Source organism: Tiliqua scincoides, chromosome 7, assembly GCF_035046505.1.
Source record: "Tiliqua scincoides isolate rTilSci1 chromosome 7, rTilSci1.hap2, whole genome shotgun sequence".
Classification (NCBI taxonomy): domain Eukaryota; kingdom Metazoa; phylum Chordata; class Lepidosauria; order Squamata; family Scincidae; genus Tiliqua; species Tiliqua scincoides.
Window position 1 is genome coordinate 31,137,203 of NC_089827.1, and position 12,998 is coordinate 31,150,200.

The window sequence follows — 12,998 nt, forward strand, 5'->3', positions numbered from 1 at the left end:
TCTGTAGAATGTGCAGTTCAAGTCTCTCTCAGCACTGCAAATGCCAGAGCAGTCCACAAGCCAAAGCCACAGACGCCACAAGACTCTGCCTCAGATTTAGTTGCAGCTGTCAAGTAGCTGCCTCAGGAGGCAGATTCTGGGGCTGCTATGGAAGGGAAGCAATGGTTCTAACCATTGGGACATGCAATCTATTTGACATTTCTCCAGCAGAAGCCCTGATGAAATGAATGGCAGCCTCACCTCTTGAAGAGGCTTGAAGAGGCAGAAGAACTTGTTAAGGAGAGGGTTATTAGGGAACTTTGGCCTCCTGTGTGCCATAATGTCTTGGGACAACCATGCTTCAGATCCAAAACAATTTCCAATTCCAACTGGAAGGCAGGCAGGCAGCTTCTTGCAGCCCTGCTCTACACATGGGGCCCTTGCCCACCACTGTAGGCTTTGAAGGCTAAGCCAAGCACAACAGGTGGGAGCCAAGCACAAGCAGACCCTCCCCCCCAAGGGACCAAAATACAGAAAGCCCTGCTGGTAAAAGGATCAAAACCACCAGGTCAGTCAGGCTGATGTGTGCCAAAAGGGGCACTAAAAGTTATACAGGTGTTATACAACATACTCATGCTGATTAGGATCCTGGTTTAAGTCACTGTTCTATTTGCCTAGGAGGACTTCTGAAGCTCTTTCTTCAAGCAGCAGGCCTCTGTGTCCTCTGAAAGGACACTTGCCAAGGCCGGGAGGGGGCCCTCTGGAGTGGTACCCTATAAAAGGTACTGCTGGAAAGCATTTTGTCATCATCTGTGCCCTGGGCAACTGGAGACTTCAGTTCCCAGGTTTCTTGGGGGCTGGGGGAGAGAACAGGGACTACTATTAAACCAGTTTCAAGCCCCATGCCATATGGCTTTATACTGCTTAGGCAAAAAAAGGTTTCCCAATTTAGGCTCCTGCCAATTTGGAATTGGATTCCTGCCAATAAATACAGGGTTTTTTTTGTTGTTTTAAATGAAGCAGCAGCAGGTATGCCTTAATGATGCAGAAGCTACAGAATCCAGAAGTGGTAGAGCAATGCATTAAGAAGCATTTCAGCTTCTTAAGCATTCCAGAGCTATTGAGCAAAGTCCCAATGTCACAAAACTTTGCAAGTCAGCCAAGACCTATCACCAGAACCCATTTATCAGCAAATGGCCCAGCTGGACATTACGTTACAGAAGTGGCACACAGCTTGAATTCTATCTCTAAACTTAAAACTTGGTTTACTCATTGGAGGTATAAGGAAATGAGACCTTTTTTTTAAATTAAAAAGTCCCTTTTTCTGCTTACTGTAGTGTTTCTTTAGAGGTCATGTTGCCTCCTTCAAAACAAACTACATGTGAGATGCAGGCCAGGATTTCTGACAAGTAGCCAAAATGCTGCCAACTCTGCAGTCCTTCTCTAGCTTTCCACTCTCTCAATTTCTCTTTTGAAATATTAAATTAGGAGCCTAGGGCTGAAGATGAGTCGATTTAACTCTCACTTTCTTGTTGGCCAAAAGCAGGACAAGTCCCTCATGTCCATAGCCCTTCATCCAGTTCCCCCATTCCACTTCTTTGTGTCTCCTCCATTCCAGATCTCTGCAGCAGCCACAGAGCATATCTTGTCCCCAGGTCCTGCTTGCAGTTTTCCACCAGACCTCTCTAAACAGCTATAAACAATTCCTTATCCCGCTCCCATGCAGTTTGAACAACTGTGAACAGCCAATGGGAGAATAAGGTTGACAGTACAAGTTTCAGTTCAAAGGCGATTGACATGACCTCATGTCTGAACCCTGAGCTCTCACATCTGAGTTTCGTCATCCATTCCAACACAGGTAAGGGCACTATCCAAGCTACATGATACTTCTAGGATGGATTCTTGTTGGCCAGATAAGAACTGCTTTGGTAGATCAGACCAAAGGGCCATCTAGTTCAGCATCTGGCTTCTAAAAGCAGCCTGCCGGATGGCTCTGAGAGCTCACGAAGAAGGCATGAAACTCCTTGTTTGCCCCAACACATGGCAACTAATGCCACAGATAATCTGAATTTATGCAAGGGGGGACACAAAGTATTAATGTGCTAAAAATCCAAGGTTTCAATCAAGTGCTAAATTTCTTGCATGCCACATACACCATAGTGTTGGCAACCTAAGCCATAGCAAGTTGTAGATCAATCACACAGTTCCATGGCAGAAACCAATTGCCACAATATCAACAAAAATACCCATGCACGAAGTTGCATCTTGCTGAAAGAATCGATCTACAGCTGAATGGTGTCTAGAAATAAAATGTCTCTAGAGATAAAAAGTCTCATGCTTACAACACTGCAGTATGCCCCTGAATACCAGCCAGTTGCTGGGGAGTAAGCAAGCATTACTGACATCATGCCCATGAGCTTCCCAAAGGCAACTGAGGGCTCTTATGGCCAACAGACCATAAATCAATAAATTCATGGCTGACAGACCTATCAATCAATGACCATCAGCCATGGTAGCTAAATGGAATTTCCATGACCAGAGAGAGACCCCACTGAAAACCAGTTGTAGGGGAGAAACAGAAGGAGAGATCTGCTGCCCACAGGCCCTGCCTTGGCTCCTGAACTAGATGGGATTCATGTGTATGAAAATGGCCAAGTCTGTAATAGCCCAAGTGTGGGACTTGTCCACGGACAGAGTTGTGATCTCTCTGGAATGCTGGCTGACAGACAGCATCACCATTCCATTTGGGCAGTTTCTTAGCCCATACTGACACACGAGCTTTCCACAGTCCATAGAACAGAGCTACCCTTAGGCCATAACATGATTTCACTGTCAAACTCTAACCCTGAACTACAATAATGAGTTTGTCAAGTGATTCATGGCATATCAAGATAGCATAAGTTGCCTGCTTGCCTCCCACCAAGAAAGCCAGAGACCACCTCAGACTCAATCTGGACGAACACATTCACAGGTGGCCCTCTTTTGCCATAGACATTTGGATGCTGTTCTTTAGGTGGACTTGATCTATAAGGCAGAAATAGCAGCTGGAGGCATCAAGGTAACGTGCACTCACACCAATCTAAGGGTATCCATCAACAGAGATTTATGGAATGGGGAAATGACAAACTTTCTTTCTAGATAAGATGTCTGCTGCTTGCACATCTACTATTCAAGCAAGATGCCAATGCAGATGGGTTTTGACTCTTATGTGCCAAAGAGCTGGCCATTTGTTTTAAAATTTTAGCGACTGCATTGGGAAGAGAGCACCAGCAAATTCCACACCCAACATTTCCCATTCCACAGGAACAAACGTAGAAAAAGGGATAACTGATTTTGAACATGCAAAACTAATGAGAATAAAAGTATTAGTTCATGCAATATAAACATATTCTAACTGCTTCATGACCTCATTACAGAGGTGCAAAAAAGCTCATCTTAAGCATCCTCAGAGCAAATATTTCAGATTCAGGTAAAGTGGCCTATTTTTGCTTCTATGATAATGCTCTATTAGTACCAATATAAACACCATCCCATCCCATCCAAATTTTGAAAGCAGTTTCCATAGGTAAAAACGGAAAGGTTATTTTTTCCATTTTAAATGAAAATGTGTCTTTAGAAAAAACAGGTGCAAAAAGGAACTGTGCTCTACACTTCTTGGCACTGGGTCACAGGAATTTCTCTGCCCTCACCCAATCCTCCAGAACCAGGACTTGTCCAATGAAACAGACCAGCAGGAGGTTTAAGACAAACAAGATCTCACACAGCATACAGCCTGTAGAATTTGTTGACACAAGAAGTGGTGATGGCCACTACTTTAAAGGGGGACTCGATAAATGCCTGGAAGATAGGTTTGCCTGCAGCTATATGCGGCCTCTGGGTTCAACAGCAACATGCTTCTAAATTACCAGTTATAGGGGAACAGGAGAGAAATCTGCTTCTCTCTCCTTCTCATAGGCTTCCCAGAGGGAGCTGATGGGCCACTGTGGAAAACAGAATGATGGATGAGATGGGACTTTGGTCTGATCCAGCAGGACTTAGCTTATGTTCTTATGCCAAGCAGCAGGCAGGGGCTTATTACCAACCCCTCAAATTTGGAATCCCTCAAATTTGCTGACTCATTAGTTTCTGTTTGCAAAATAGATACAATGCCAGTTCGATCAAAAAGACTTGTATAAAGAAGGCACCACCAGTGCAGCCCACCCCCTTTGAGGTTTTAAATAAGTGCCATGGTAAGCTTGGAGTAGAAGAATTCAAAGAACAGAAGTCAGGCATCTATGGCAGCACCAGCCAAGTGTGGAACTACAGGCTCAATGAGAGTGCATGGAATAAAATGACAATAACTGGTTCTTGTAAGGAAAATAAGCTTTTAGAGGAGAACAATTTGGACTGGAGAAGCAGCAGTATGCGAGCACAGGCTTAACCCTTTCCACTGTCCACTGCTTTTCCGCAGAAAATTAACTGAGTTTTTCACGTGGTTGGTTCCTGACATGTTTAGGAACCCCTAAACCAGGGCATTTGGAACCGCTTGGGGAGGGAGATAGGGTGTGCAGAGGAAGGTAGACAATTTTCAGCAAAAAAAGCAGTGGCTGGAAGAAGGTTAAGTACACACACTCCCAACTGCCGCCTTCTTCTTCTTCTTCTTCTGCCAGCTCTTTGCTAAAGTGGCCACTGAGGTTTTGTTACACTCATTTGCATTTAAAATGTAGTTCTTTCCAAAATGTATTTATATTTCTGCTTCTCAATAAAGTCTCAATTGTGTACCGGGGGCATTACCCACTACAAATGGAGAAGACCATGGGTTTGCTTTCTTTCACACTCACGCTGCAGAACAACAATCAAGTGAACAGAGAGAGAGAGAGAGAGAGAGAGAGAGAGAGAGAGAGAGAGAGAGAGACAGACAGACAGACAGACAGACAGACAGACAGACACACAACCCTCATGTACACCAGCATCTTGCTGCTAGGGTACACAAACAGTGAGAGTAAAACTAATATTGGCAAGGAAGTGTTGGGATAAAATTACAACCAAGCCAAAAAAGCAAGCTCCCCCCCCCCAATTTCTTCAGTTTGCATCACAGGGACCTGAAAAGCATGAACTTTGTGTAATGACCACACAATTACTTTCCCCTTGCCAATGTTCTCCAACCTTTAAAATGTCAAGGTCAGAAAATATAACTGTTTTCTGTTATAACTATGTCAATAGTTATACTTTTTTTTATTAGCTTTTTTTATTAGCCTAATTCCATTTGGCATTATCCATAAAGCCTCTTTCAAAGTCAGGATACTCTACTACAGCAGTCCACCAGTCACTCATTCAATGCACAAAAAAGTTTAAAAAATACTGAACACAAAGTGCATTCTTCCCCCTCCTTCCACATGTTCGGAAACTGCACATCACAGAGTGATAAGGTCTACCAGGTTGCCTTTGGGGGGTGTCATGTTGTCAGGGAAGAAGTTCACTAAGGTATCAAACAGCTGAGTTCGTTGGGCATAGATGTGATCAACGTCTGAAAACCCTGCAGAGGGAAAGAAGAGAAACAAAGACTTTGGATACTGTACAACAGGATCCAGACAACAGGTATCCAGACAACATCTTGGAAAGCCCAGGACAGAATTCAAAAGGTGACACTGTCTACTTTGACCCATAAAGGTTCTTTACAGATGAAACCCAATGTCTCATAAACCATTAAACCAAATCATAAACCAAAAGTGTCTCATAAACCATTTAATGCATCAGTATGGACATGCATTTTATTCCTGGCCATACTGACAGCACAGGTGGGGCCTCCATATCTGCAGATCCTATATCCGTGGATCTGGCTCAACGCAGGTCCCCTGGATCCTCAACTCAGGCCCCATCTGGATCCTCCAAAGTGGACTGGAGCTATGCTCCAAGGGCTTCCCTGGGTTTCAGAATGCCTTAAAAGGCATAAAAACGTCACTTCCGGTTTCCCTTGGCAGCGGGCAGACATGTGCTTCCCCAGAGGACTTCAGAAAGCCCTCCAGAAGGGACCAGAATGCAACTCTGGTCCCCTTTGGAGGGTGTATGAGGTCAAAAACTGCAGATATGCTTATCGTTGATTTTCAGTATCCATGGGGGGGTCTGCGAAAGGATCCCCTGCGGATAATGAGGCCTCACCTGTATTACAAACATGTGAAGCAGCTTTATTCAAAGTCAGAGCACAGGTCCACCTAGCCCAGTGATGGCAAACCTATGACACATGTGTCAAAGGCGACACGCCAAAGTTCACCAACACCCAACAACTGAGTTTGTTTTTCTCATAGTTCATTTCTGTAATTACCTGATACATAAATAATACCACACATTATTGGACAGTCCAAAGAGACACGCCTAGGACTAGAAGGAAGAGCCAGAACTAACTCACTTTTAAAATTTCATCATAGCTAGCAGAGACGGTCCCCATCCTTTTGCTCTTCCAGCTGCTGGCTTTCAGGGTGAGAAGTACAAGTTAATTTGTTTTCACCAGTGCCTCTGTGCTTTTGTAGCACCATTCCATGTCTAGTGCACCAAGAGCTTGAAAATGATCCCATGACGTTGTAGGGAATTTCAGACAGTGACTTTTAAAAGGCAGTTAACATAGCAGTTCTTTGAATGTTAATAGTTTTGCTCTCCTCCAAGTTGGTTTTTATTTTATTTATTTTTGAGTTTATTCATTGTGTTAATAATAATAATAATAATAATAATAATAATAATAATAATAATAAACAACTTTATTTCTATCCTGCCCTTCTCCCTAAAGGGACCCAGGGCGGCTTACAACATATTAAAAACAAATTAAAACATAATTTAACAAACAGATAAAAACATATTAAAAACACATTAACAGAAACCATAAAAACAGTAGTCAGATAAAAGTCAGAATAAAAAAGAGCATAAAACAGCAGTTCATGGAGGGATCAGGCCTGTAAAAAAGCAACTAAAAGATGTATAAAAGATGTTAAAAAGGCCATGAAGTCAGAAGGCTTGTTTAAACAGCAAGGTCTTCAGGCCTCGCCAAAAAGTCTCAAGAGAGGGAGCCATTCTTAAGTCAAGGGGAAGGGAATTCCATAATGTTGGTGCCACTACTGAGAAGGCCCTGTTTCTTGCCACCGCCCCACGTACCTCCTTAGGCGGCGGCACTTGTAAAAAGGCCTTCTCTGATGACCTGAGTTTATAAATTGTATTTATTTAATTTTTTTCTTTTTTATAATTGGTTAGCCGCCTTAGGCATCTGCTCTGGCAGGAAAGGCAGGATAAAAACTTTTTAAACAAATAAGAAATAAATAAAACAGAAACTCTGAACAATCCAAGTTCTACTCACCCAGAGCGCTCAGAACAGAGCCAGATTTGAAGAGGGCTGAAGCAAGTAACTGGAACTGGGGAAAATAAGACATGTAAAGAAAAAACCACCACTCAGGTTTATCCCAGCACCTCAGAGGAAAATATAGGCTCTTTGGCCAGCAGTAATTAAAGCAAAATTTTTGATGGGGATGGATTGGTGGGAAGAAGGTCTCCCCAACAGTTAAAGCCACCATGTTAAAGATTCACACTGCTGGCAAGTCATTTTAAAGTATCAGCCCCTCTGTTTTCATGTTCATTTATGAAGCAAACTTCATAAAGCATGTCACAAAAGGAGACTTGCCTTTAACAGCAAGTCAGCTGGACAAGCAAGCCAGGCAACAGTTTAAATGACTATGCAGATTTTAGACATAGCAAGTGGCAGCAGGCAGGTTTTTTCCACTACTACAATGGCTTGTTCTCTTACTACACTTTATGTAGATGACACTATTAAAATATGGGAAAGGCATATACAACCAATTTCAGCAGGTCAAGAACTGCTGAAGGAATTTCAGAAGGTCAAGGAATGCCGCAGGGTAGGGATGCTTCCTGCACATGCCCAACTGAAACAAATGGAAGTTGGACATTGGTGCTGCTTTCTGTTAAGAATCAGAGTCAACAGGTACCTAAAAGTTAATCTAGTCCAACCCTCTTCTGTAGCAGGAAATTTTCCTACAACATCTTAAGCTTGTCGAGCCTCTGCCTGCCAAACCGCCCAAATCGTCAGGAATTTTTTTCTGATATCCAATCGGAATCTCACCCCTGAATCTCAAACTCAACAGGTTTGTACCTGTTGGATCTGATTTTAAAGAGTCTTTTAAAAAGCCATTTTTAACTCAAGGGCACCCATTCAGGTGCACATGCACCAAGAAGGCCTTGACAGCCAGGTGTGGCCAAGTTATGAGGCCAGGGCCTCACATAAGCACGGAGATGGTAAGCAAGGAGATATTTGGTCCATGAGCTAGTCCTGGCTAAAGAACATTTTTACATATGACACAACTCACTTATGAAATTCACAGTCACAAAACATGCTTAGATGACTTTCAAAGGGGGGTTGACAAATTCATGGAGGATGAGCCTAGTTCTTATTGGCCACAGAGGCTAAGTCCACCACCAAATTGCCAGTGCTGGGGCCAATTGAAGGGGGAGTGGGAGGGATGCTGTTGCCTCTATGCTCTGCTTGCAACCTTCCAAGAAACACCCAGCCAGTTATTGTTGGGAAAAGGCAGCCATAATAGCTTTCATTCAGCTATTCAGCAAGGCTTTTCTGCATTCTTCCTGAATAGCCAATACCGGCTCCTAAAAATCCTCAGGTGAGGTCACAGTTACCTCCACACATTGTTCTTTTTCTGTAAAGGCAAACAGCAGATGGCAAGACTGACACAGCAGTCTGCCAGTTCTCTCCAGGATGGGAACACAGATGAAAATATAATTAAAAATAATAATAAGCAACCTAAGGAGGTTGATGCCATGCTGTCCCTCATTAAAATATCACATTAGGCAAATCACTGGATTTGCTGGGTACTGGCCCAGCTAGATCCAGAACATAGAGACTGTTTCATCTGGCACCCTGACCTTAAACAACGGAAGCAGCTTACATGGACTGGCATCAGCTTCTCAAATATTATACAGGACATCCCTGTACTAGGCTTCTGTTCCAAAATCCCTAGTGGATAAAAAAAATCTGTTGATAACAAACAGTGGAAAAATAGATTTAAAGACCCACTTCCAGGTTCCTTGCCCCTCCATTGTTCCTAACGGAATAAGGTTGTGCCTTGACATCCGCAGGGGTTTGATTCTGGAACTCACTGCTGATACCATAAAATGTGTTAAATAGAAGCAATTTGAAAAAATTAGAAGTGTGTCCCTTTATAATTGTGGTTTAAAAACAGCTTTTCTTACTGTTATAGAGAGACAGTCAGCAATTATAAATGCAAAGGACCTTTGCCTGGCTCTTCTGAAGAGTGGAATGATCACTTGCATGACTGTCTCGCTACAACAATAAGAAAAGCAGCTTTTAAACTGTGATTTTAAAGAGATGCATTTTTCCCCTTCTCCAGGATCAGCACATTCCTTCTCATATGCAGTGGCCATTTGTATTGGGTTAAATCCGTGTATAAAAAATCTGAATATAACAAGGTTGGACCTGTATATAGTCCATTCTGTAGCTATGGGTCTCAATTTGTAAAGCAAGCCTCACCAAGAGAAATGTAAAGAGTTGCCATGGAAAGTAAAAGTTTTCCCTGACCTCGCTCAACTGAGTGAGGTCCTAAATTCAAGCAGCATCTCATGGTAAAAAAGCATTAACTGAAATATACCATTTCATGCATTTCCACATTTTAAAAAATGGCATGCAAAGAAAACCAGCATGTCAGGGGAAAGGCTAGATGAAAGCCCGCTCCTGACATGTTATTTTTATGTTTCCAGAAGGCATTTTGAAATGCCAACCATTCAGTACTGCATGCTTATTTTACTCAAGAGTATAAGGATCATGCACAATTAGATGTTGGCATCTAAAAGGGTGTCCATGGCTTTAGTAGTACGCTACTTTAGAGTCTACAGATGCACAAACATTAGCATTGTGTAAGCATGTCTGTTTTTATGTTTGAAGAATTTTTAAAAGATGCACAAATTCCCACCAATTACCTCTTTTGTCTCCTCTGGGTCTGAGTGATCTACTGTGACAAACAAATCATTCTGCAGGTATTTCAGGGCACTTAATGGGTCTGTCTGGGCCTTCTCTTCAAACCTGGTGAGGCATGAAAAAGGCAAGGATTTAGTGCAGTTGCTGGAGAGCACTTAACCAGAGTTCCCCCCCCCCCCATGCATCTATACCTAAAGGCTCAGCTACTAAAAAAAAGAGCCTGCCACCTATTTAAAGGGCTGCAAAGCAACATGCCATTTCTAATCAAGAAAAGCATAGGAACTAATCAAGAAAAGCATAGGAACATACAGAAAAGTGGAAAAACTTCAAAAATTGAGAGAAGATATCAGGAATTGGTTTGGAACTTATTTTGTTTGAATCAATGAAAAACTCTGGAAACATCTGAATCAAAACAAGGAGTTTTCACAATCGTTTTACAGGGGCCCCAATATCTGCATTCCCATTTCTGCGGTTCACTTTCCATGGATTGGGGACCCCAACATCCTGTGTGCATTAAGAATGTTTAAGAACTTACTTGGGGAGTGTGTGTATCTTTCTTTACAGGGTGCTGTAAGAAGTTAAACTTACAGCACGATGCAATCCAGCTCTGAACAGTGTGAATCCTTGTTAAACAAGCTCCAATGCTAAAAAGGAAGTGGCAGTTAACCCCTTCCCATCTAGTTTCAGTTTAATCTAGGAATTCTCTCTGCTCGGAGTTGGGCTGCATCAATCTGTAAGCTAAACTGCTTAATTGTGATGCAATTGGTCTCTCTGGCAGTGAATCCTTTGTTTAAATCCACTAGTTCCAATGCAAGTGGGAGGAAATGCTTAAACAAGTTGCTGAAAGCAATTAAGCTTACAGCGCAATGCAATCCTGCTCCTAGTAGCATGAATCCCTTGATTAAATTAGCTCTGAAGCTAGAAGGGAAGGGTATTAACTGCTGCTTCTCATTTAGCTCCGGAGCTTGTTTGAACAAGGATTCAGGCTGCTCAGAGCTGGAATGCTTCATGCTGTAAGTTTAACAGCACCCTGTTGAGTAAGATACACACACTTCCCTGGTAAGTTCTTAAACAGGCAATGGCGCCCCATTAATCAATATAGGCACCCCATTAATCAATATAGGCGCCCCATATCCATGGTTTCTGTATCCACGGGGGTCTGTGTATCCAAGGGCATGACTGTATATGACAATTTCCAACGGCTGTGATTGCAAATGCATTGCTACAAATGGACCCAAACTCAAAACCCAAAAGCAAAAACAGAGTTAGTGACTAGAAGAGTGACTGGAGAGAAGGAATGGAGTGTAGTGGTTTGGAGGTGGACTTAGACCTGGAAGATCGAGGTTCAAATCCCCCCTCAGCCATGAAGCTTCCTGGGTGACCTTGGGCTAGTCACTTTCTCTCAGCCTCACAACAACAGGGTTGTTGTGAGGACAAATGGCGGAGAGCAGCTGTGTACACTGCCCTGAGCTCTTTGGAGGAAGGGCGGTATAAAAATGTGAAAATAAATAAAATAAATAAGTGTAGTCAATTTTAAAAGGGCTATATGCCCTTATAGAAATTTAGCTTCAAGACTGCAGGCCTGTACCTGTGTTTCCTTATTAGGTATTTGCAGTGGCGTAGCAAGTATTCCTTGGAAGGTCGGCAGAGCTTCAAAGACCAGAAGTCATCCAGTCTCATCTTTGGAGAACAGGATTTGCCTGGATTCCCTCCAAACAAATAGTGAACCTTGCAAGACAAGAATGAAGACACCAAGATCATATAACGAACACACTAACAGGCACGCATGCAAAGAAGCACCCACAGGGGATCTCGAGGTGGAGATCAAGGTCTATCCATGGCTTCAAATGGCCTGCCTGTCAAATACACAAGTGACAAATTGCACTCTCCCTGGAAACAAAGCAAAGCGAAACAAAGCTTTACCCATCGCTCTTTTCACACATCCCCCAGAAGCCCCTGTGTAAGCTAAAAGCTGCTGAGGCAGTGGCTTTGTATTTAGGCAGGCTTTGTGAAACTCCATTACTAAAGGGTTTGTAAACTGGGTTTGCACATGGGTTTGTAAACTCAGGATTCATCTCCCTGTCTGGAGCAGCTATTCTGCTTAGCTTTGCCATTAGTTAGCAAACCTATCTGTCTAGGTTCAAGGGACTGGATGGACTGACCCAGGTAGGTTCCATTCCTCCAACTGGTAACATCAAAGTAAAGTTACACAAGCTCCTGCCCATAGAAAATCTGTCATCATTCTCTGCCAGTCACTCAAGTGACCAATTCGCTAGGAGCTCACAGAAGTTCATCTGCTTACTCACATACAAGCTGAAAGACTGGGGTTCTTTGGACAAAAGTAAGTAGCTAGGAAATAGGGACTGTATTTCTAGTTAGAATGAATTCAGGGACACCCACCCTTTTTTGCTTTGCCTACCAGCCAGCATTTTTGTGGCAGAGTTTTGTATAGCATTCCAGCTCAATTGATTAGGCATTAATGGTTACTGCATCTGTTTAATCAAATCTTACTTATGCGCTTTCCAGCCAGGCTCAGGCGTTTTCTATCAGCTTGCTTATACTTTTATTACCTAGCTTTTGTTCCCTCTTGTTTAACTGCCTTTTTCTCCAGAACTTTTAATAAGTAGTTATATTTTGACCCTTTATTTGCCTAGTTCATGTTCATGGGATTGTCATGTCCCCTCAACCTGCAGACATTATGGTAGGATTGATTTTTAAGAAGTTCCAGGGTTCCATGTTCTCTTACGAAGGGAGCTCCCCCCTCCCCAAGCCACACAGGATTGCAGCTTGAAGCCAAGCTCCATGCAGCTTGGAACTCAGCTACCCGGAAGTCGGTTATGATGGATGATGGATGATGTTATTGCTGAATGTCCTGAGGACCTCTCCACTGCCACACAGCACAGTGGGGATTATTACAGGGAGATTATTACCTCCTCTGCAGCATGGGTTGGTGGCAGTGGACACAAACTACGAAGGATTTTTACCTGTTCAGTTGCTGATCCAGTAAAGGAAAAACTGGGAGTAGGAAGGGGTACAT

The 12,998-nt window shown here is 42.9% G+C and overlaps 1 protein-coding gene across 2 annotated transcripts in view; it reads right to left on the reverse strand.

Moving 5' to 3' along the window:
- Positions 1-5,043: 5,043 nt before the first annotated feature.
- The window catches only part of MKLN1 (muskelin 1), a 163,680-nt gene continuing 155,725 nt past the window's right edge, over positions 5,044-12,998 (reverse strand). For both annotated transcript variants that reach the window (XM_066634642.1, XM_066634643.1), the window contains 4 exons: positions 11,550-11,689; positions 9,964-10,066; positions 7,301-7,355; positions 5,044-5,494 (listed from right to left, as the gene is read on the reverse strand). In XM_066634642.1, coding sequence (XP_066490739.1) covers positions 5,373-5,494; positions 7,301-7,355; positions 9,964-10,066; positions 11,550-11,689 — 420 coding nt within the window. In that variant the 3' untranslated portion in view covers positions 5,044-5,372. The remainder of the gene's footprint in view (positions 5,495-7,300; positions 7,356-9,963; positions 10,067-11,549; positions 11,690-12,998) is intronic.